Source organism: Balaenoptera borealis, assembly GCF_965194805.1.
Source record: "Balaenoptera borealis genome assembly, chromosome: 3".
Classification (NCBI taxonomy): domain Eukaryota; kingdom Metazoa; phylum Chordata; class Mammalia; order Artiodactyla; family Balaenopteridae; genus Balaenoptera; species Balaenoptera borealis.
This window is the reverse complement of record NC_138866.1, coordinates 86,945,179-86,971,699: the sequence shown is the minus strand read 5'-3', so window position 1 is coordinate 86,971,699 and position 26,521 is coordinate 86,945,179. Positions and strand designations below refer to the sequence as shown.

Here is a 26,521-nt window from a genome sequence, read left to right as displayed (position 1 = left end):
AAAAGACTATCCTTCCCCCCATTGCACTGCAGTATCAACTCTGTCATAAATCAAGTGATCATATATATGTAGTCAGTTCCCGTATTCTCTGTTCTGTTCCATTGGTCCATTTGTCCATTCTTGTGCAAATACCACACTGTCTGAATTACTTTATCAATAACAGTTTTTATAATAAGTCTTGATATCTGGTAGTGGACATCAATAAGTTTTGTTCTCCTTATAGATTGTCTTGGCTATTCTTAGCAAGACATATATATGTATAGCTGAATCACTTTGCTGTATACCTGAAAGTAACACAACACTGTAAATCAACTATACGTCAAATAAAAAAAGTCACCTGCAAAAAGCTAAAAAAAAGTTTCTTTTTAAAAATTTCATTTTATATGTTTACTGCTGACATATATAAATGCAATTAATTTTTATATTAATCCTATATCTAATAACTTTGCTAAATATATTTATTTAATAGTTTGTAAATTGCTTTTGAATTTTCTATATAAGAAATCATCTTAATATCAGTTTTATTTCTTCCTTTCTAATCTCTACACTGTTTATTTTCTTTTCTTGTACTTTATTTCATTGACTAGGACCTACAGTGAAAAGCTAAATAAAAGTGATAATAATGGTTATCCTAGTCTTCTTCTGGATTTCAGGGGAAAGTTTTTGATAGTTCACCATTAAGTATGATGTTTGTGATAGGATCTTGGCAGATACTCTTTATCAGATTAAGAAAATTACCTTCTAATCCTACTTTGCTTAGAGTTTGTTGTTTTTAAGGAATATATGTTGAATTTCCTCGAATGCTTTCTTTGCATGTATTGAGATGATTATTTGATTTTTCTCATATGTGGTGAATGTGGTAAATTATATAGACTGCTTTTCAAATATTAAATAACCTTGCATTCTGAGAATAAATCCAACATGGGCATTATGTATATAATTTTTATCTATCTTTGGACTTGATTTACTAACATTTTTTAAAGATTTTTTATATCTATGTCAATAAGAGGGACTGTCGTATAATTTTCTTTTTTCATAGCATCCTTAGTTTTGCTATCCAATTTATGGCTAGCTTCATAAAATGAGTTGGGAAGTGTGTCCACCTTTTCAACTCTCTGAAAGAGTTCATGTTAGACTGGTTGCATTTCTTCCTTAAATGTTTGTAAGAATTCACCAGTGAAACCATATGGGCATGAAAATTTCATTAAGGGAAAGTTTTAAATTACAGATTCAATATTTTAAATAGACATGGGACTATTCAGATTTTCCTGACCTTCTTGAGCTAGTTTTGTATACAGGTGTTCTTCTAGGATATTGTCCATTTCTTCTAAATTTTCAAATGTTTCATTTTCAATTAGTGTTTCAAACACTAATTCATATTACTTCACTAAATATCTTCTAATATTGTTATTTGTAGGCTCTATATTGATGCTCTCTTTTTCATTCCTCATATTGTTAATTTGTGCCATCTCTTTCTGTCTTGATCTGTGCTAGGGGTCTTATTTTCACTAGTCTTTTCAAAGAAGCAGTTCTTGGTTTTGTTGATTTAATTATCAATTTTATACAGTGATCCTGAATTTAGTAATCTAGCTAAACTTTCTTATTATTTAAAACAGCATCTCTTTTGGGATGTGGTGAGACTTTTGATTACCTATTCAACTTATTTAATAGTTACCGGTTTACTAAAATTTTCAAACCTTCTTGAGCTAATTTTTGTAATTAATTTTCCAGGAAACTATTCATTTGATCTAAGTTTTCAAATTCATTGTCAAAGTTTTTAGAATATTATTTATTTTATCTCTTCTATTTTTCTTCATTAATATTAGTAGGGGTACGTTTATCTTAAGTTTTTTGTGGTTTTCCTTTTTGCTCCTAATTAGTCTTCATTTTCCATTTCATTTATAACTGCTCTTGTCTTTTATTTTTTCCTCCCTTCTACATTCTTTAGGTTTCCTTTGTGATTTTTTTGCTCCCTCTTTCTCTGAGCTAGATTTGCTTAGTTTCTAACCCCAACTTAGCTACTTACTAGCTAAGTAGTCTTGAAAGTGTTATGAAACTTCCTTGCGGGACTTCCTTGGTGGCCCAGTGGTTAAGACTCTGCGCTTCCACTGCAGGGGGCACAGGTTCGATCCTTGGTCAGGGAACTTAGTACCACCATCATTATACCAGTAGAAGTACACTTACTACCACCACTACTACTATTACTACTACTGTTTTGGGGTTGAATTCAACTCATTTAATTTTTAGTTTTTTTTCCTTAATGCTTTTGAGGCCATAAATTTAGCTGTAAATACTATTTCAGATGTATTCCTCACATTTTGATATGTGTGGTACTTATATTATTGTATCATTCAGTTCTGTAAAATTTGAAATGCCCATTACAAATCCCCCCAAAATAGAGTTGAGGATTGACTCTTTATAGTTTATAATACAGGAGTTTTAAAATAATATTCATGATATAAATTGTGTGACATTTATTAAGACTCCCTATGACCTAGTATCTAGGCAACCTCTATAATTATTCCATGAGTACTTGAAAAATGTTTTTCTCTTCATTAAGCAATGGGATCTGTATACATTTATATATATTTGAATAAACAATAGTTTTTGCTTCAAAATTTCTATAGTCTTGGTGATTTATAAGTTTTGAAAGAAGTATATTAAAACGTTTCCCATTAATTATGTAGTCATCAATTACTCCTTGAAATTGCATCAGCTTTTTGTCTTCCTATTTCCCGGCTATGTATTTAGATGAGGATTCCCTCTTTTTAGGAGATTGTTCCTCTTGTTACTATGGAGTATCCTTTTTCTTTTTTCCTTAAAATCTATTGTTATTTGCTAATACTTTACATCAGCTTTCTTTTGATTATTATTTCTCCAAGGAATATCTTTTTTTCTTACATTATAGCAAAATATACATTACATAAGATTTACCATCTTAACCATTTTTAAGTGTATAGTTCAGTGGCATTAAATACATTGACAGTGTTGTGGTCATTAAATACATTGACAGTGTTTACTATAACCATCACCACCATCTATGTTCAGAACTTTTTTCATCTTCCCAAACTGAAACTTTGTATGCATTAAACAATACCCCCTTCTCCACCCAGACCCTGGCAACCACCATTCTGTTTCTATGAAATTTTACTACTCTAGGTACCTCATATAAGTGGAATCACAACAGTATTTGCCTTTTGTGACTGGCTTATTTCACTTATCATAACGTTTTTTTTTAAATATTTTAATTAATTAATTAATTTATTTATTTATTTTTGGCTGTGTTGGGTCTTCGTTTCTGTGCGAGGGCTTTCTCTAGTTGTGGTGAGCGGGGGCCACTCTTCATCGCGGTGCGCGGGCCTCTCACTATCGTGGCCTCTCTTGTTGCGGAGCACAGGCTCCAGACGCGCAGGCTCAGTAGTTGTGGCTCACGGGCCTAGTTGCTCCGCGGCATGTGGGATCTTCCCAGACCAGTGCTCGAACCCGTGTCCCCTGCATTGGCAGGCAGATTCTCAACCACTGCGCCACCAGGGAAGCCCTATCATAACGTTTTGAAGGTTCATCTATGTTGTAGCATGTGTCAGAATTTCATTCCTTTTTAAAGCTGAATAATATTCCATTGTACATATATGCCATATTTTGTTTATCCATTCATTTGTTGAAATACTTGGGTTGCTTCCACCTTTTGGCTATTGTGAATAATGTTGTTATGAATATGAATGTACAAATACCTGTTCAAGTCCCTGTTTTCAATTCTTTTGGGTATATACCCAGAAGTGAGAAGCCTCTTTTATAGTCTTTTTATTTTCATGTTTTCTACGTGTTTGTGTTTAAGATTTAGTGGTAAACACTATATATAGCTGGATTTGATTTGCATATCCTTTTATCATCTCTTATAACAGGTAACTTTAATCTGTTTATATTTATCATGGCTTTTGTAGTATTTGATCTTATTTCTTTGATTTTACTGTTTAGATGCCTTTCTTTGAATTTTCTTCTTCCTTTCTTTCAATATTATCTCCTATTCCGCCTCTACCCACTGAGTACGTCTTCATTTTGTCCTTGCTGTCCTCATTAGCTGGTATAATATTCTATGTTGGTAGTTATCTTCTACTCATCACAATGAATATACTATTCTGTTATTGTCTGGCATTTAATTTGCTGATGAAAAATCTGCTGTCAATATAATTGTCATTCCCTGGAAATAATCTATATTTTCTGGTATCATTTAAGATTTTTCCCGTTATTTTTAGATACTCTGAGGTTTTCCTACAATGCCTAAAAGCAAAGACTTTCTTCATTTATCCCAGGCATATCTGATCTAACAATTCATGTCTTTCTTCAACCTCAGAAAATTCTGAGCGCTTTAAAGTTTTCAAATTTCTTTTCAAGTATTGATTATCTACCATTTACTCTATTCAAAACTCCTATTAGACACACATATATCTTCTGTCTCTCTTAACATCTCTGTCACATATACATATGATATATACTTATCTCTATATCTATCTATGTCTTTGCTACTCTGTGCTACATTCTTGTTGAATATCTCAGTACAAGATTCCTAATCAGTCAGTCAACTATGTTCATGGTCTATCTCATAAGCTGATTTTTTATTTCAATGATTATACTTTTCATTTCTAAAATGTATAACTGGTTTTTATAGCTAGCTGTTTTTGTTTTATTTCTGCCTGTTTCTTAATCTCTTCTTTTTTTGAATAAGTTATTTCTTCATCTCTCTTTGAGGACCCTTAAACACAAAAATAATTTTCATGTTTCAATTGTTGATATGTTGGCTCTCTTAGCATTAACATTTTTCATATATTTGGGGGTTTTGGTTTGCTGATTAATTTTCAGTGTGGATGTGTGTATGGGAGGCGGGGTATTTGTGTTTTTTCTCTTCTACCCTCTCTGTGTTCACCTATATTATCTATTCATTTTATTTTATTTTATTTAAAATAAAATTGTTTTATTTTATTATGTATTCATTTTAGAGATGTCCCAGTTCCCCAGTCTAGGATAAGATTTTTAAATCACATTTCAGAGTTTCTATATCATGATGCTATTTGGGATAGCACAGATTCATTACAGAACTAATAGTGATGTGGTATGACCATGCAGTGTGGTCATAAGGCTGCATCTGCAGGTTTCTGGCTCCATAAGCCTTCAGGTTGCTAAACACTGTAGTTCTTGATGGCAGTCAGCAACATTTATTTTCTGCTTCCTCTGCCAAGGAAGATGGGGCCTTATTTAAATCCTGGCATTAAGCAATAAGCCTGGCTCCCATTATATTCTTTTGCTCTTAAGAGTCAAATTCCTTGAAGCCTTATTTCCAGACCTGGAACCTAATAGGTCTAATCATTCATTTCCTTTCATCATCGTGTATTTTTGTTTCATTTCTTGACCACAGTAATTTTTAACATGTTTTTGAGATTATCAATATCCTTTTAGTTCTCTCTTTTTACATTTTATCTATTGTTATCTGTGTGAGCAGAGTGGATATCTCAAAGGTGATAAACTCACTAAGCCATCTAGATCAGAGGTTGAAAAATACTTTAAAAAAAATCCATACATAAAATCATGTACTCTCTGATACACTAGCTTGTCTCACCACGTTGTTCAGGGGAATCATTAACCAAGTTAAATAAATGAATTTCTGCTGCTACTCACCCTGGAGCAGGCATACAGAAAAGCCCATATTGATCAACAATCACCATCTACTGTTTTGAAAGTCCTTGTGACTTTCAGTACAGGGCTGACATTTGAAATGAACTGTTTTCTCAATTCAAGGCATCTAAATATATAGAGTACAGCCCTCCTAATTGGCAAACAGGTGGGTCTTCCATGAATTCTCCGTTTCAACTACTTTGGAGGATGTCTGAATATTTCTTTGAAGTGTGCCTCCAGGATACTCTGAAGTATCCCCTAAACTATATTTTGTGTCACCATATAGACTACATTCTACATTTTAAATTAAACCAACCCAAATATATTTTCTAAATAATGGCAAAACGTGCCAACAAATTACCTAGCCATTTTTGCATGATGTGGCAAGACAAAATTAAATTTACAAAAAATGTATCAATATAAGTATGATATATTAAGTTATAAAATATACTAAATTTAAAACTGTCAAAAAAATTGTTGTGGTCATTGTATAAAATCTAAGATTTTTTCCCCCATGTCCAGTAGTCAGTTTCAACAAAATTTTCAACTTGTTCTAACAGAATATCATTTAGTACCTACAGAATCAAATACTTTTATATTCATTACCTAGTTATACTTCTATTATTTGTACTTATTGGTCTCTCTATATACCTTTGGTCTCTAGATGAAGTAAAATTAGATGACGATATGGACTGAGATTGTAACTGTCTCCATGATGTAAAAGGAGTCGGGACAGAAAAAGATATTTCTTCACATACTCAGACACTTTCTTCCTACTCCTACTTCGTACTTTCCATTTATCAATAAGGCCTCATCATGATAACAGTGTTCTGTCTCTGGCATTTTCAATGCAGTACCTTTTTTCTCAAGACTACCATCTCCTCATTTACCATTTTTCAATATTACTTCTCAGTCTAATGCCCCTTGCTCGCTAACTTTCAGGTAATACTTCCCTCTCAAGCCCAGTCTAACCTCATGTACCTTTCTATACGGCCATGGATTCCTAACAGCTAAGCCCCTGCCCTGGATCAACTACAAGGTTTCTATTCTATATTCTCATGTTATAGAAAGGGGCCACAAACTCAAATGCCTCCAAGTATCAGACAAGCAAGATAATTGGATGTAATACGTCAAAGTGGGATTATGAGAAATGGGACAAGGCAAGTCTCATTCTAAACAGAATAGTCATAATCAGTTCCAGTGATTATATCAAACAATCTGGTTTAAGAGAATTAGAGGCTTCGAATTTTACATGAAATCTCTTGACTTTTAAATACTGGCAACTATTTCAGATTTTTAAAAATCACTGTGTGGACTGAACAAAACTAATATGCTAGCTGGATATGGTGAAGTGTCATCAGTTTTCAATCTCTGCAAAGAATTATTTTTGCTATTTAACAAAGTTTTGGAAACAGAACATATAGATCTAGCCTAACACAAGATCACTTTCTTCAAGTTCCACTAAAGCCTGGCCATTCCTATAAGCCTTAATCTCCCTAATGAACAAATACACTTATCCCTCATCTGCTATTCTAAACGTTCTCTTTTACCTATTTTGAATGCAGATGGAAAAGTGAAGTTAACAATTAAAACTATAGAGGGAATTCCCTGGCAGTCCAGTGGTTAGAACTCCATGCTTTCACTGCTGAGGGCCCAGGTTCAATCCCTGGTTAGGGCACTAAGATTCTGCAAGCCACACAGCATGGCCAAACAAACAAACAAAAACAATTAAAACTATAGAGAAAAAAAAATGCCCTTAATGCTTATTCATGAAGAATAAAGTCAGAATAAAATGGCAAAAATTTTTAAAAGACAATAGAAATGGAAATTTAGTATATAAAAACTTAATACACACAACGAAACAACAGAGGAAAAATTGTGTTTACAAATGCATAGTGTTTTGCCTAACAGGCGTTTGATAAAATTTGTTTATAAGTTAATATATTAGTAAGAAAGAATTAAGTGTGAAGAATTAAGTATCTGTCCAAAAACTTAAAAGGGGAATAAAGTGACAAGTTACAAATAGCAAAGAATAAAATAAAAGGCAGATTGAAAATTAAAAAGTGGCAAAATTAGTAGTTGGGTTTTTTGAAAATAAAAAAAATTTAAACAATCCATAAACTACAATTTAAAAAAAGAGACAGACTATAAAAGTTTCAGGACTAAGAATTTTAGAATAAAGAAATTAAAAGTAGGGAACTTCTCATGTATTATATAATTTATGACCAAGTAATCATTTTGATTGTGTGACTAACTACAGAAATATAAAATTCCAAAAGTAATGCAGTAAGTTTAACAAATGTTTACTATGTACATGCAAGGCTGGGAAAATAAAAAAGAAGAAGACACAGTTCCTGCCCTTGTGAGTTACCACTCTAACAGAGAGGACATGTATACAAACAGTTATAGGATTCAGGACACACTACCCAACATTGAGGTACTTTAATCTTTTGTTTTCCAGATTTAAGGAAACCTTTTCCTCTTATCTCTTAAACTATCTATAACACAGCAATTTGGTGTTATTTATTTTTATTCACAAAAGTATACTTTTGTGACTAAAGATAAAACAACTACTTTTTCTCCCTACCTAATCCCTCCAGAATGCAGGAACTCTTAGTCAGAAAGCTTGTTTTCATGGCAATATAGTTATTTTAAGTTCAGTAAGAATCTGCTCTCCTTGTAATAGAACACAGTTGGAAACTTTGGCTATATTACCAAGGCTCTGACTAGAATGTCATATTTGAGAATGATGCATAAAATCAGATATGACCAGACAGCTTCATGGAACTAGGGCTGAGATTAAAGTGTCAATACTTATAAAGTGCCCCCATCCTCCCTCGAAAAAAACCAGCTTATACCTGGTATACAAAGTTCCCAGCCTTACAGATGAATAAGGAAGGTCACTTCCTGGCAGGCCCAGGAACTTCAGGATATCTTGTGAACCTCAAGAAGATAGGAATTGTCTCTAGGTACTGCAGGCGAAGTCTGAAGGCGAGTCTCTGGCTTGGCTTCCTCGCCTCCAGAGGCTTTTAAAGATCCAATCTGAGAATCCTTATGAAAAGTTCCAGCAAAGAAAACTCAAAAGACCTATGTGGTCAATCACTATTCTTGCACTCACATAAATAATCAGGCCAAGTTTAATGAGACTAGACTTATTTTGAAAAATAGTCTTTGATTATCTTTGATAGAAATGGGGTGACTATAGAGAGAAAAATGATGCTTCAATAGAAAATGACAGTAAACCCTTGTGGCTATTAAATACTAGTCCTATTTATTGTCTTTAAGATCTTGTTACCTACCTGCAAACTAGACTAGATGCTGAATCCTTTTAGTTTCCTTCAATATCTGGCTGCAACTCTCCAAATTAAAGTTTCCAATTTTTCTCACCCCTTCTAACTTTGAATCATTAAAACTTAAAATTGTCCTTTTCCCAAAGCCTTGCAAGCTGAAGATGGACAGTTTGATATAAACTTCAGAGAAATCACCACAACAGTTCATGTATGGACAACCTTTGTGCCTGTTGCCATTTAGGCCACTTAGAAAGTTCAACAGATCACCTGATGACATCACCAGATATTCAAGGAAAAGCTGTCATATTGCCAATGCAATATGAAGCATCTGAAGATGCTTCAAGTCCAACATCTAGAAAATCTTCTTGATTGACTGTCTTCTGGACTAAAAAACCGAGTTTACAGTTTGTACCAACCATTAACCTTTGTTTTTCTTATGTTTCCCTTGAAATACCCAGGACTGAGACTAGTTCAATGGGTTATGGAGCAAGCTAACAACTCAGTTTCTGGATTGTGAAACTTCATATGGAAGTTTCAGACAGGGGAATGACAGGTTTCACGACTTGCAACCTGAAAATATAGTACCTTGAAATATTAAATATTTCAAGCTGAAGGAATTTGAGAAATGGCATGTGCAGAAAGAACTTTCTGACCTTCCCCTGAAGCAGGTCATAAAACCCTCATGTGAGTGGTACCCTCCCTATACCTGGAGTAAAGGAATATCCTTATATCCAAGACAGAAGGACATCAAGAAGAACCTGAACAAATGAGCCTTGCTAAATTTCTCCCAGTTTACTACACTTACTTCATATCCTTTGTCCTATCATATCTTTCCACTCTTCATCAAGCCTATTATAAAAACATTCAATGCTAAGTATTTAGCATTGATTGGAAAAGGAATAGTTGGTCCTAAAATCTGTACCATAGTGAGATACCAGATTGCACTATTTAATTATGTAACAGCTAATAAAAAAACAAACAAACTAAGAATTTGAAAGGAATATTCAGCTGTCTAAGACTCCCATTAATTTGGGCAAGACAAATACATTTCTTTTGAAGACTGAATAACAAATTTGTTGAAGGGTTCGCAAGTGGAGGGGGAAATGGAATATTATTCAGCCATAAAAAGGAATGAAAATGGGTCATTTGTAGAGACATGGATGGACCTAGAGACTGTCATACAGAGTGAAGTAAGTCAGAAAGAGAAAAACAAATATCGTATATTAACGCATATATGTGGAATCTAGAAAAATGGTATAGACGACCTTATTTGCAAAGCAGAAATAGACACAGATGTAGAGAACAAATGTATGGATACCAAGGGGGAAGGGAGAGGTAGGAGGAATTGGGAGATTGGGATTGACTTATATACACTATTGATACTATGTATAAAGTAGATAACTAATGAGAACCTACCGTATAGCACAGGGAACTCTACTCAGTGCTCTGTGGTGAACTAAATGGGAAGGAAATCCAAAAAAGAGGACATATATGTATACGTATAGCTGATTCATTTTGCTGTATGGTAGAAACTAACACGACATTGTAAAGCAACTACACTCCAATAAAAATTAATTTAAAAAAATAATAAATTGGAAGGGGAAATTAGCCTAATAATATAGATTTGCACTTCGAACACTAATCTAGAAGAAACAAAAAGTAGGCAAATATGTTCCCAATTCTGCATTAATTATTAACTAGGAGGGCTGAGCCCATGAAGTTCCAGACATGAATAATGATCACTCATTTGTATCAAACCTATAACTTGTTTATTGGCAAAGGAAACCTTTTCTTTATGAACGGGTCACTAAACACGTTTTAGACTTCAGAGATAATTCATTAAAAAAGGAAACTTTTGCAGCATACTGACATTCTCATTTACCATTTCAGTTACTTGGAGGTAAAACTTACCCTAATGTTAATCTAAAATATTAATCTTGAAAATGGATTTTTAAGAAAGAAGATATCACTCAAAAGAGAAAAAAGACAAAAAATACTACATATACATTTCATTGATTCTAAGATGGACTTTTTCACATTTAATACTGCTAACATCAGGATACATCTTCAAATCAGTGATGTGTCATAGTGTAACTGGCAGCAACTTTTTTCCTTTCTTGGTGGTAAAAAAAAAAACAAAAACGTGTTGGGATTTCCCTGGCAGTCCAGTGGCTAAGACTCCACTCTTCCTTTGCAGAGGACACGGGTTTGATCCCTGGTCAGGGAACTAAGATCCTGCAAGCCGTACGGCATGGCCAAAAATTTAAAAAAAGTGTTGAACTTAAAATTAATGACTTTCAGATTCAATGAAATATGTGATCTGTCTTCTGCCTTTCTCTGTTTAAACTGAATGGATATCTCTCCCTCTGCCTCTTTCTTCCTGCCTTTAAAAATGTATCTTAAAGAATCTCTTACTTTTCTCTAATATTTGCATGAGTATTAAGTGTTGTGTGTATATATATGTATTTTACATATACATATTATGTAAATATATAATTTTATAGTTAGACATATTATTATGGAATATGTTGAAATTAGGGAATTTGAAATTATTTCACTAAGGGGAGGAGACAATAGAGAGGAAATTCTCAGTAAAAGGGTGGGTAAACTCATACAGTATTTTCATAATCATGTTTTGGTTTGTACCAATAGCTTATTGCACAATGACCTGGAGAGAGTCACCTTGACACTGACTGAAAACAAAACGAAGATTAAAAACTTTCTTGGATATCATGTTCCAAAAACTTTTTATTCATCTTATATTTTTTCTCAGTTATATCCAAATGATGTCAGTAATAATAATGCCAATTTCTCTAAACTAAACCACTTCTGCATAAATCATTTTTATAATGTAAAATGATTAGATAAATTTTCTGTACTACTACAGTACTTATTTCCCATATATACTTACTGTTTAAATTTTTTTAAAAATAAAAATTCAGGTTTAACCATTTATTTGGGTCTCCTTTTCCTTATGAAGGGACCTGTGTCATGTTAAATAAATTTGTAGGTTTTTTTTCCTGTTAATCTTTCTTAGTTTAATTTTCAGACCCAGCCAGGGATCCTAAAAAGGTCATGGAAAATTTTTTCCTCCCCTTCAACAGTTAATTACAAAATGATGTGGTATATACACTAATGATAATATGTTCAATGGATTGAAGTACAGTTGACCCTTGAACAACATGGGGGTTAGGGGTACTGACCCTCCACACAGTCAAAGATCTACATATAATTTAAAGTTGCACCTCCATACATGCAGCAACCACATCCTCATATTCAATCAACTGCAGACTGCGTAGTACTGTAGTATTTACTAGTGAAAAAAATCCACATATAAGTGGACCCATGCAGTTCAAATCTATGTTGTTCAAGGGTCAACTATACATTGAGAAGGGAATGATTGATTTGGTCAAAACAGTAGGGATATGAGAAGGGCTTTATCAAATAGATGCCAGCAGAGCACAGCTTTAAAGTACGATTAGGAGTTTGCCAGAAATAGAACAAGAAAAGGAACTATTAAAGAATTTTTCCAAAACTTTAAAAGTATAGAGGAGGTAGTGTGATACAGTGAAAAAGCAGTGAACCTGAAGATAAGGGACCTAGGTAACAGTCCCGGTTGTTCCACTATTTGCCTCAAGTAAATTAAACACTCTGGATCTAAATTTTCTTGTCTGTAAAATGAAGAAATCACATAATAGTGGAGTCTCAAACTTTAATGTAAATATAAATAAGGTCTAGGGTAGGGTCTGAAATCTTCTTAACAATCACAGGTGATGTGGATGCTGCTAGTCCAGAGTAGTGAGTAACAGGGCATTAGATTATCTCTAATGGTTCTGTTAGGAAACCATTGACCAAAACCACCCACCTTGGCCAGACATCATAATAACCACCTGCATGAGTAGTCTCACAACAGGAGGTCCTGATAATGAACACAGTGCTGCCACCACAAACCAACCGGGAGAATTTGGTTCCCAAAGAAAGGAGGAGACACCAGTCCATAATATGTCCTGCCAACCTTCCAGAAACCCTCCTGCTGGAAACCATCTTGACTGAGAGATGCACACGCCATCAGGAAGGGCCTTGAATAGGACCAAATATGGGCACAGGCAAGATGACTGGCCAGAGACAACCCAGAAAGCTAACCTTATTACCATAAAACCTGAGACTGCAAGCCACGTGGCAGAGCAATTATCCTGGGTTCCCTTACCTTGCTGCTCTCTGCTCGAGTGCTCCTTTCCAATAAAGTCTTTTGCTTTGTCAGTAAATGCGTCTCCACGGACAATTCATTTCCAAGTGTTAGACAAGAGCCCACTCTAGGGCCCTGGAAGGGGTCCCCCTTCTGGTAACAGTTCCTTGTATATACCTTAAATATTTGTTTTCTATTCTATTCTATTTTATTTTTCCTTTTTAGTCACTCTGCGCAGCATGCAGAATCTTAGTGCCCCGACCAGGGATGGAACCCGCAACCCCTGCAGTGGAAGCACGGAGTCTTAACTGCTGGACTGCCAGGGAATTCCCAAATGTTTATTTTAAATAATTCTTCTACTATATAGAAACTTTTAGGCAAATATGATTTTGAGGAGGATAAAACCAAAGAAGAAAACAGTAAGGATTAAAAAAAAGGATGAAATTGTAATTAAAACTACATTTGAGGCTAGTCATAGAACTTGATAAACTGACACTTCTGGAAGAACAGAGAAAAATTTAGTTTTTTAAAAATTTTAAGGTAGGTTCAGATTATTATAAAGCAATGTAATGAATGTGTATTGCCTATGTAATGAAGCCTCCATAAAAACCCATGGAGATTTGGGGAGATTAGCATGCTTGGAACAGGCATGGAAGCTCTGTGCTGTCCTATGCAACTCTTCCATATGGCTCCTCCTGAGTTATATTTTTTATAAGCTGGTAATCTAGTAAGTAAAATGTTTCTCCGAGTTCTGCAAGCTGCTCCAGCAAATTAACTGCACCCAAGGAAGGGGCTGTTGGTACCTTAGATCTTCATCCAGTCAGTCAGAAATATAGGCAACAATCTGGACTTGTAATCGGCATCTGAAGTGGGGGAGGACTGAGCCCTTAACCTGTGAGATCTGAGGCTATCTCCAGGTAGATAGTGTCAGAATTGAGTTAAACTGTAGATACCCAGCTGGTGTTAGAGAATTGCTTAGTGGTGTGGGAAAAACCCACACACATTGGAATTGGTATCAGAATCGTACCATATGCTACGGATAAAGACAAGAAATGGAAAAAAATGGAAATTCTAGAGAGAGATAAAAATAGTGAAATAATTTAATGTGAGTTTATGTGTGTACAAGATAAACCAGAAGTAAATATCACAAAGGGAAAATAAATAATAATCCTGGGACAAGTGGTTATCAAGATAGAGAAAACTAAATTTGGATCACTGAATATTCCAAAGAGGTCAAATAATCCATTCATGGTAAAAAAAAATAAATGAAAATTGAGTAGTATGTTTACGGCCAGAAAAAGGACAGATGATTTTCAATAAAAGAAATGAAAGTTGTCATAAGAGTCAAGATGGATATGCTGGAATATACACAAATAAAAACCTATTGTGTTAAATTCAGCTAAGTTGCAGGATACAAGATCAACAAACAAAAATCAGTCATAATTGGAGAAATGTGGAGGAAAGGGAACCCTTATGCTCTTTGTAATGTAAATTGGTGCAACCACTACAGAAAACAGTATGAAGGTTCCTCAAAAAATTAAAAATATAATTACCATATGATCCAGAAATTCCATTTTGGGTATTTATCTGAAGAAAATGAAAACACTAACTTGAAACAGGTACCCCCATGTTCACTGCAGCATTATTTACAATAGCCAAGATATGGCAACAACCTAAGTGTCCATTGGTGGATGAATGGACAAAGAAAGTGTGGTATATATATGCAATGAAATATTATTTAGCAACAAAAAGGAATGAAATCTTGCTATTTGCAACAACATGGTTGAACCTTGATGGTATTATGCCAAGTGAAATAAGTAAGTACCATATGATCTCTTTTATATGTAGAATCTAAGAAAAAGTAAAACAAACAAATAAAAATCAAGTTCATAGGGACTTCCCTGGTGGCACAGTGGTTAAGAATCCGCCTGCCAATGCAGGGGACATAGGTTTGATCCCTGGTCCGGGAAGATCCCATATGCCATGAAGCAACTAAGCCCGTGAGCTACAACTACTGAGCTTGTGCTCTAGAGCCCGCAAGCCACAACTACTGAAGCCTGCATGCCCTAAAGCCCAGCCCGCGAGCCCGTGTGCCGCAACTACTGAGTCCTGCGTGCTCTAGGGCCCACGTGCTGCAACTACTGAGCCCATGTGCTGCAACTACTGAAGCTCGTGTGTCTAGAGCCCGTGGTCCGCAACAAGAGAAGCCACTGCAATGAGAAGCCCGCATGCTGCAACGAAGAGTAGCCCCCGCTTGCCACAATTAGAGAAAGCCCACAGCAACAAAGACCCAATGCAGCCAAAAAGAAAAAAAAAAAAAAAAATCAAGCTCATAGATACAGAGAACAGATTGGTGGTTGGCAGAGGTTGGGGGTGGGGACATGGGAGAAATGGGTGAAGGGACGTCAAAAGGTAAAAAGAAAAAAAAATGTAGTTGATGTAAAATACTCATACAATTTTTGAATCATATTCAAAATATTGACTTTTTATATATATATATACACATATGTTTATGTATATGCTAATGTATATGACATAGGTATATTTTTACAGTATATTTAAAAACACTATTATTTCTAAAAGAGTGAAAATAAAATACCATTCTAAGATGAACCCAAATATTAGCATATTCTTAGACATTTGCATTAAAATTTTTAAAACCAAAAGCCAAGGAAACAAATAAATCAGTCATATTTCTATGCACTAGCAATGAACAATCTGAAAAGGAAATTAAGAGAACAATTTGATTTACAATAACATAAAAAATAATTAAATGTTTAGGAATAAATTTAACCAAGGAGGCGAAAGACTTGTACACTGAAAACTACAAAAACTGCTGAAGAAAATTAAAGATACCCTAAATAAATGGAAAGACATCCCATCTTCATGGATTGGAAGACCTAATATTGTTCAAATGATAATACTCCCCAAAGCAATCTAAAGATTTAATGTAATTCCTATTAAAATCCCAACTGTCTCTTTAGTAGAAATAGACAAGCAGATCCTAAAATTCACGTGGAATTGTAAGAGACGCCAAACAGTCAAAATAATCTTATAAAGAAGGGCAAAGTTGGAAGACTCACACTTCCCAATTTCAAAACTTACTACAAAGTGACAGTAATCAAAACAGTGTGCTCCTGGCATCTGGTCTCAATGGAACAGAATTAAGAATCCAGAATAAACCCACACATGTGTGGTCAACTGATTTTCAACAAGGATACCAAGACTGTTCAATGGAGAAAGAAGGTGTCTTCAACAAATAGTGGTAGGACAACTGAATACTGATGCACAGAAGAATACAGTTGGATCCTTACCTCATACTGTATATAAATATTAACTTAAAATAGATCAAAAACTTACATATAAGAGCTAAAACTATTATTGTTGTGACCATTTTGCAATGTATACAAACACTGAATCATCATGTTGTACACCTGAAACTAATATAATATTTTAATCAATTACACCTCAAGTTAAAAAAAGAGCAAAAACTATGAGGTTCTTAGAAGAAAACATGACCTTTTTGATTTGGCAAAGGTTTCTTAGATATGACACCAAAAGCATGAACAACAAAAGAAAAATAGATAAATTGGACTTCATCAAAATTGAAAACTTTGTGCATCATGGGACACTATCAGAGAGTGAAAAAACAAATGATAGAATGGGTAAAAATATTTGCATATCATACACCTGATGAGGGTCTAGTATTCAGAATACATAAATAATGCTTAAAACTCAACAGCAAAGACAAACAACCCAATTTTAAAATGGGCAAAGGACTTGAATATACATTTCTCTAAAGAAGATATACAAATGGCCAACAAGTACATGAAAAGATGCTCAATGTCATTAGTCATTAGGGAAATGCAAATGAAAATCACAATGAGATACCACTTCACACGCGCTAGGATGGCAACAGTAAAAACAACAGCAACAGTGGAAAATACTGATAGTGTTGACAGGGATGTCGAGAAACTGGAACTCTCGTGCATTGCTGATGGAACCGTAAAATGGTGCAGCTGCTGTGGAAAATAGTTTGGCACTTTCCTATAAAGCTAAACATAGAATTACCATATAACCCAGCAATTCTACATCTAGGTACACACTTAAAGAATTGAAAACAAGTGTTCAACAAAAGCTTGTAAATGAATGTTCATCGCAGCACTATTCACAATAGCCAAAAAGTGGAAACAATCCAAATGTCCATCTACAGATGAATGGATAAACAAAATGTATTCATACAACTGAATATTATCCAGCCAAAAGAGGAATAAAGTACTGATACCTGCGACAACATGGCTGAACTCTGAAAACAGTACGCTAAGAAAAAGAAGCCAGACACAAAAGGCTACATATTGTATGATTCCATTTACATGAAATATCCAGGATTCCAGGTGAATCCATAGAGTCAGAAAATAGGTTAGTCATTGCCAAGGACTGTGGGTAGGAGAAAATGGGGAGTGACTGCTTAATGGGTACAGGGTTTTCTTTTGTAGTGATGAATACTTTCTGGAACTAGACAGTTGTAATGATTGCACAACATCATAAATGTACTAAATACTGCTGAATTGTGCACTTTGGTGAATTTTATATGTATTTTACCACAATTTTAAACTTATTAATTTCTAAAAAAATCATTTGCATGATATAATAAAGTCTCATATCACAAAAGGCAGAAGAGGAAACTGTAGTAAAGTTAATTTATCAAAGGTTAGCATCTGAATTATTGATAAAGATTTGACAGAAAGGTATAGGATCAATCTCCAAAGTTATCAGGCTCAGTGGTCAAAACTGATGCACAGATTATATACCAAGATATAATTATAGTATAATTCCTCACATAAAAATGGACAGGCCACCAGAAAGTAAATGCCTATTAAAACACCCTTAAGGAATCATTATATTCTAAATGCCTTACAAAAGAGTTAAAAAGCAAATGTGGCCAGGCCTTAGGGAAATAAATAAATGTAAACATCTCTAGTGACATTGTGAAACTGTCCTAGAGAACAATCTGACATCATGTAACAGGAGCTATAAAGTTAGTCAAGTACTCTGACCTAATAAATTCAGTTAGGGGACTACACTTTTAAAGGAATACCCAAAGTAGGAGAAGCAGGAAATAATTTGAAAAAAAGATATTCATAATCATGACATCTAACATAAGAAAATACGAAATAATTTAAATAATCAAAGAGTAGAGCTAAATGAACTACTATTATTGCCTAAACACAATGGAATATATGCATATGTCTACGTGTGTGTATATGTATATATGTATATTTTTAAATGACAACTACATAACTATTTGATAGGTTAAAATGCATGTAAGAAATAATGCCAAAGTAAATCACAAAATAGTGCTCACATTGATTTCAACTCTATATATACATTGAAAAGAATTCGGAGTAAGATTTTAAAACTCAATAGGCTCTTTTAAAAATAAATTGTAGGAAATTCCCTGGTGGTCCAGTGGTTAGGACTCCATGCTCCCACTGCAGGGGGCACGGGTTTGATCCCTGGTTGGGGAACTAGGAACCTACATGCCACACGGCACAGCCAAAAAAAACAAAAAATTGTGTAAAGTAATAATTTCCTGGTGATCATTTTCCAATCACATTCTTTACCCAAAGACTGGTTAAAAAAAAGAGAGGTAAGACAACAGTAACAATTTTTATAGAATAAACTATACGTAGAAGAAAATCTTGTGATCAAATTAAGATATTTTATCTTAGTAAGATTCTGACCTTACTATAAACCTCTTTTTGTTGAGATAAAAGTTTTGAAGCCAATTCCCCAACAAGATTTGGAGGAAATATTTTTTCACTGTATTTAAAATGTTAACCATATTTTTGTAAATAAAAACATTTTTTATATAATACTTCAGTCAAGATACATGGATATGCTTTAAAATGTCAATGAAGGAAAGTCAATTAAATGTACACAAACTATACATTCATATAGATGCAGAAATATGAATAACTGTCATAAGACCAATTAAAAATGTAACACTGTGCAGTTATCACAGTACAAACAACCTGTGTACAAGTAAAGGCCTAAACACTGCTCTGAAGAGTTGTTGCCATAGAAGCCATCATTAAAAGTAAACAAAAGCAAACTGGAGCTTTCAGACATTCTGTCTATTCAGAAGTTGAAGGGAAGAAGCCTTAAAAAGCAGAAGCAGTGAAAAGTACAGTTTAAGAGAGCTGGTCTAAGAGCCGCTGTCCTGTCCCCAATTCTGTCTACTACCAGAATTTTTTCTTATACATCTTGAAAATCTACCAATTAGAAAATTATGCAGATTAACAGGTATTGTCCATTTATCATAATCAATACCTCTGAAACAATTAAGCAGTCAAACATTATTACACAGTACTATGAATTTGTTCAACTTCTTTCACTTCTAACACCTAAATGAAGCAAATTGCAATTGGAGGGAATGGAAAAGGAAACAGCATTGAACTTTCTACCATGGCAGTCTTTATTTCTTCCAGAACTCATTTTTCAAAACTCTTTATCTTCCCTCCTTTCTAATCAAAGTTTTCATATGTTAGCCTAACAAAATATATCTTCTCTCACTTCTCAGAAAAATTTTACATTCATAAGAACTAATAGCATTTTTTAAAATCAACTCACCTGAAATTTATTTTTTAACACTGGAGAACAAGAGAAGTTTTTGAAAGTGTTCTTTAAAATATCTCTATCCATTTAAAACCTACTTTTCTTTTAAATTTTACAACTGTCATACTTTCTCTTTATATGTATATAACTTCACTATACATCCATTAGTTAGAGATTATAATAATGAAGACCTTAATTGAGACTTGTAAATAAATATATTTAAAGAAATCTTTTCAGCATAACACTCATCAACTGATTCTTACTTTGCTTCAATTTATGGAGATCACCGGCTCGATCCTTGGTAGCCTGCTTTAGAATATCTGCTTGAATTCTGGGTTCACTCTCCAAGTTAGGGCCTGGAATTAAATGTTGAAGAGGATTGGAAGGGTTCTGTTTTGAAGTTCTGGGGTTTCCATTGTGGTTTACATGAGAATCTATGGCATAAAAACATCAAATTAAGGTCATATTTTGCAGAAGAATTTCATAAGACCTACTTGAGAAAAGGTAAGACACACTGTTATCTGATACTGGGTAGTCAGGTAGCTTTTTTTTAAAGCTTTATTTTATTTCTTTAATCAAATCTCATAACCAATGTGATTTTAGTTGTGTGAAGTTTACTGATCATTCCCAGGTGGGTATCTTTAGTATTGATTATAAACCTATTCATCAATGGAATATATATCAATAGTAGAAACCCGAAGATTAAAATGGCAGTGATACCTGTAACTTTTCTTCCCTCCAAATTCTATATTGCTGTCTGAAATCTCCAAAATCCAATAAGGCTTTCAGAATTTCTAGTCTTGAAGTCATTTTCATCTACACAGCGACACAACTGTTAACTCTTGATTCTTTATTAGTGTCTCCTGGATATAACTTTTCTTTCCCCCACCTCCCTTTTTAACTCATCAAAGCCTCGATTTAGATCTTTATTACAATTAATTTTAATCACATCAATTCTCATTTTAGGGGAACATTTCTGTAAAATTGAGTAGGTATTCAGTAGAAAACACACAGATAAGTACAGAGTAGGGAGTTTAATACAGGCGGATCTCATTTTATAGAAGACCTCTGTGAGATAAACTTGAACACATTTTGGAGAAGGTAAATACATATATACTGGTAGTGATGAAAGGGAACGTAGTCCAGAGTGGCAGAACAAATAATTCTTCCACTCTTAACAGTCCATTAGACAAAGTTCATTTTGTAATGATTTCTCCCTGAGCTTTTATCAGTCATTTGATAATATACAAAGTTAACTAGAATAATGAATGATACTTCACTGTGCTGCTAAATGACATGTTTTATTCACTATGTAACAATACATGACCAGAAAATTGATTTTCAAATGGAATTTTAAGAATAAGACTTCATACCTGGAACCATATTTGGGGAGAGAGGTTGTCCAGTTGGAAGATGGGAGATTACCTGATGACTTTCATATTGAGAAAAGGAAACAGGGGGTTTCTTTAAAGCTAAAAGAAAAAACAGATCCATATTATTCCCTGTGATATTATGGTTTCTAAATACCAACCACCATGAATCTGTTTACATTGCACTAATCCTATGATGCTTACTCTAATTTTGTAATCCTTATAGTTGGTATGTTAACTAATTAATTTATGGTTACTAATTGATACATTGCACCATCCATCACAGATCTTGATGATCAATAAATCTGACCAGAATACAAGATAGGAATTCTGTCTTGTTCATCACTATATCCCCAATACCTAGAATAGTGCCTGGCATATAACAGGAGCTCAACTAAAATTTGATGAATGAATAAAGAAATGAATCTCTTCAGATACAGTGAGACCTTTTTATATGGATAGTATAAATAAAAATTGACATTTATAGATTAGGCAAAGCTATGAGAATATGCTACTCTAAGTTGCTCAGATTTTAAATAAAAACTAAATATGATTGATTCAACAAGTTCAGATTTTATTTTTGAAGAGGGAAGTTTAAAGTTTTGTACAAAAAGCTTTACTAGCAAGATGTACTTACTTAGAGTTGGGACTTTCTTCTCCCTTAAGAAATAAAGGCAATAGGGAAAGAGATCATTTTTCACTCACTCCACTGCAACCTTGGGCAGCTTAATGTGACAGAAAGGCAGAGAGCAAGAAGGAAACTAGAGAGAAGGCAAACAGATAAAGAGAAAAAAAACAGAGAGCCCATCTATAAGATATGGTTAGTGGCACATTTTATTCTTCTAAAACTTTGGTGTGGCAGACACGATGCTTTGTGACCCCATTTCATTATATTTTTCCTAGGCACAGAGGAAGATCAGCCTTCCTTACTTTTATGTGCCACGAAACTGGGTTCTAACCATAAGAATGTAAGTGAAACTGAATGAGCCACTTCCAACTATGCCAATAAAATCTTCTGTGCAAATCACCTACAATCTCTCTTCCCTTCTGTCACAAATTAGGAGGCTACATATGAAGATGGTGGCATCAAATAATGGAAGAGGACACTGCTTAGAGAGAGCTGCAAAGAGAAACATGCAACCTGCATCAGTCTGTAATGTGAACAATAAATGAAACTTTATTGCTTTAAGCAATTGCAATTTGGGGATTATTTGTTAATACATAACAGCCTCGTCGGTCCTAACTAGTATACTTGGGTTATTTTTATAATCCTCAAAGTTTATTTCGGTGACTGTATTTCATTTATTATTATATAGATTTCTAAACTTAAGGACCCAAGAACTTTAAAATTCACTGTAAGAAAGCAACCCATTCAAATTTACAGAAAGTTGAGGTTTTCTATATCTTACTGTGTTCCCCCATTTCCTTGTTCGTATTGCCAGCTGCAATGCCCAACACCCACCACTGCACATAATAGACAGCTAAATAACAACAATCAGCTAACATCTTTAAAGAGCAGTACTTTCCCAGGTTTAACACCATTTTGATTTGCTAACAGACTCTGAGGACAACTAAGCATCTGGTAGATATACTGGAAAGAGAAGTCAGTCACAATGTACAAATTTGTGGATCACTGTTGGACCCTAGCTGGCTCCAGCACTATATAAACCAAAAGACAAGAGAGGGTACTTTCAATACTAAACAAGAAGTGATCAGGGCTTCCCTGGTGGCACAGTGGTTGAGAATCTGCCTGCCAATGCAGGGGACACGGGTTCGAGCCCTGGTCTGGGAAGATCCCACATGCCGCGGAGCGACTAGGCCCGTGAGCCACAATTGCTGAGCCTGCGCGTCTGGAGCCTGTGCTCCACAACAAGAGAGGCCGCGATAGTGAGAGGCCCGCGCACCGCGATGAAGAGTGGCCCCCGCTTGCCACAACTAGAGAAAGCCCTCGCACAGAAACGAAGACCCAACACAGCCATAAAATAAAAATTAAAAAATAAATAAAAAATAAATTTAAAAAAAGATGGAAAGCTGTCTTTATAATTAAAAAAAAAAAAAGAAGTGATCATACATGTTCTTAGCTTTATTTAATAATGCCTCCTGCCCAAGAACAAGGTGACTATTCAGAGGCAAAACTATGAAGATTTAGATAGGTAGAAAAAGCTGGATTAAAAAGAGCCTTTATATACGGGTTCGATCCCTGGTTGGGCAACTAAGATCCCACATGCCATGTGGTGCAGCCAAAAAGAAAAAAAGAAAGAGCCTTTATAAAACATCCAGAGGAGTTTAGAACTGATATACAGGCATACCTTTGATATTGCAGGTTCAGTTCTAGACCACTGCAATAAAGTGAATATCACGATAAAGCGAGTTGCATGCATTTTTTTGGTTTCCCAGTGCATATAAAAATTACGTTTACACTATACAGTAGTCTATTAAGTGTACAGTAGCATTACGTCTAAAAAAACAATGTATACACCTTAATTTAAAAATACTTCACTGTTAAAAAATACTAAACATTACCTGAGCCTTTAGCAAGTCGTAATCTTTTTGCTGGTGGAAGGTTTGAAATATTGCCAGAATTACCGAAATGTGACACAGAGACAATGAAAAGAGCAAATGTTGTTGGGAAAACGGCACTGATAGATTTGCTTGACACAGGATTGCCACAAACCTTCAATTTGTAAAAAACACGATCTGTGAAGTACTGTAAAGCTAAGCACAATAAAACACGGCGTGTCTGTAGTAGAAACTATACAGTCAAGCCTTGACATCCATGGGGGACTGGTTCCAGGACACCCCACCCTACCCCCATGCTCAAGTCCCTTAGTCAGTCCTCCTTATCCATGGTTCTGCATCTGAGGATTCAAACAACCACGGAGTGCAAATATAGTATACAATCTGAGGCTGGTTGAATCCACCAAGGAGGAACCTGAGGACGTGACTGTGGTAATATGAAGCCTTATAAGTTTGACGTGAATTACTACATTTCTGTAAAAATTTAGAAAAATAGAGAAGCAGAAAGAAATTTAAAATGAGCTGTAATTCCACCACTTAAAGATAACCACTGCTACCATTTCAAGATTATCTGTTTTGTTTGTTTTTTTCTGTACATTACACCATATACCTTACACAAAATTAGGATACCATCATATATACTATTTTATAATCTGATTTTTTATTTAATATTTTATATACATTTTTCTATGCCATCCCATTTTCTTCTACAACATTCCTAAATGGTAGTACTGAATCAAAACTTCCAACTTACTAGGTTTGGCCAGAAAGATCTGGGTAAAGAATTGCCACAAGGACTTTAGAGTGCCATAAACTGCATCAGCTAAGCTAGCTGGTGGATAGACTTTTACTACTTAGGAAAAAGTAATGTGTGTTCTGTAAACACTTTGGTTTCTACGCTTTCATTGTGACTTTTTGTTTATTTTCCTAGAAAAGTTCCTTTAAAAAAAACTCCAGCCTTTTTTTTTGTTGAACTAAGGGGAGAGGTGATTTATTTATATCCAGGACAAGACAGAGGCTTTTCCAGGGGCCAGAATTAATAGTTACAGTTAGTGGTACCAAAACAAATGAAGATCCGGAAAATTACTACTGGACTTGGACACAAACTAAGACTGCTAATCTTGCTCTCCAATTTTGGATAGGATTCTTCAGACTTTTTTTCTATACATATACAAGTATCTAACTTTTCCTCCACAAAAATGAGATTATATTGTATGTGCTTCCTTGTAACCTGCTTTTCTCATTAAAAAAAATCATAGGTATATTGGGAATTCCCTGGCAGCCCAGTAGTTAGGACTCTGCACTTTCATTGCTGAGGGCCCAGGTTCAATCCCTGGTTGGGGAACTAAGGTCCCACAAGCCACATGGCGCGGCCAAAAAAAAAAAAAAAAAATCATAGATATATGTATATGTTAATAAAAACAGCTCAACACTATCTTTTTTAATGACTACATATCACATTTATGGATAGAACACATTTAATGAACTAATAAGCTTACCTATAACATTTATATGGTTTTCAATTTATCATTATAAATAATTTTATGGTGAGCATTTTTGTAACTACACGATAGAGTGAATTCTCAGGGAAGTACTAAACACTAGGTCAATGACTATGTGTACTTCTTAAACAAATTAAGAGAAACTAAATAAATGTGAGCTCAAAGACAACTGAAGTCTGGGAAAGAATTAGACACTGAAAAGAATGCAAACAATTATGTATGATATTAAAGTTATGATTTGTGATATATTTTACTCAGGTCCTCTCCATTGACGACCACTGAGAGCCAGGGGAAAACATACAAGTCAACAGAGAATAGCATGCTGCTATCAGATAATATCATTAATAACTAGGCTGTTAAAATATATATCATTGATAAAGCCATTATTAAGGAAAATTACCAAACATAAAATGGTAAAACCTATTTAACATAAAGACAAAATACCGGATACACTAGAGCACATAGCTTTTATCCTACCACTATGATATTGGGTTTTGTCTTTTTTATAAAGGAGAGCTATCAAATTTGGAAATTCAATCTTTCAGCAATACTTATTAAGCACGTACTATATGCTAAGCACTGTTCTAAAAAGCTGGAGATTCAGCGGTGGACAAAACAGACCAAGTTATATAACAACAAGTAAATTAAAAAGCAGCCGCATAGCACAGGGAGATCAGCTCGGTGCTTTGTGACCACCTAGAGGGGTGGGATGGGGAGGGTGGGAGGGAGGGAGATGCAAGAGGGAAGAGATATGGGAACATATGTATATGTATAACTGATTCACTTTGTTATAAAGCAGAAACTAACACACCATTGTAAAGCAATTATACTTCAATAAAGATGTTTAAAAAAAAAAAAAAAGTATGTATATGGGGTGACCCAACACTGGAGCCTGCCTGGGCTCTTTGGTGGGGCTGGTTGAGGACTCTGGGAGGGTTCACGCTGGGGTGTGCTTCACGGAACTTCTACTGCCGGTTTCCTTGTCCTCACGGTGAGCCACGGCAGCCCCCCACCTCTGCAGGAGACCCTCCAACACTAGCAGATTCCACATATAAGCGATATATGATATTTGTCTCTCCATGCCTGAGTTGCTTCACTTAGTATGATAGTCTCTGGGTCCATCCATGTTACTGCAAATGGTATTATTTCTTTCTTTTTAATGGCTGAATAATATTCCATTGGTATGTACTGCATCTTCTTTGTCCATTCGTCTGTCAGTGGACATTTGGGTTGCTTCCATGTCTTGGCTGTTGTGAACGGTGCTGCAGTGAACACTGGGGTGCATGTATCCTTTTGAACCATGTTTTTCTCTGGGTGTGTGCCCAGGAGTGGGATTGCTGGATTGTATGGTAGCTCTAGTTTTGGTTTTTG

General features: G+C 34.8%; 1 protein-coding gene across 2 annotated transcripts in view; it reads right to left on the bottom strand.

Annotated features, from left to right (window-relative positions):
* The window catches only part of GOLM2 (golgi membrane protein 2), a 102,030-nt gene that overhangs the window by 14,162 nt on the left and 61,347 nt on the right, over window positions 1-26,521 (bottom strand). For both annotated transcript variants that reach the window (XM_082388791.1, XM_082388792.1), the window contains exons 7-8: window positions 21,135-21,233; window positions 20,025-20,195 (exon numbers count right to left, since the gene is read on the bottom strand). In XM_082388791.1, the coding sequence (XP_082244917.1) occupies window positions 20,025-20,195; window positions 21,135-21,233 (270 nt within the window). The remainder of the gene's footprint in view (window positions 1-20,024; window positions 20,196-21,134; window positions 21,234-26,521) is intronic.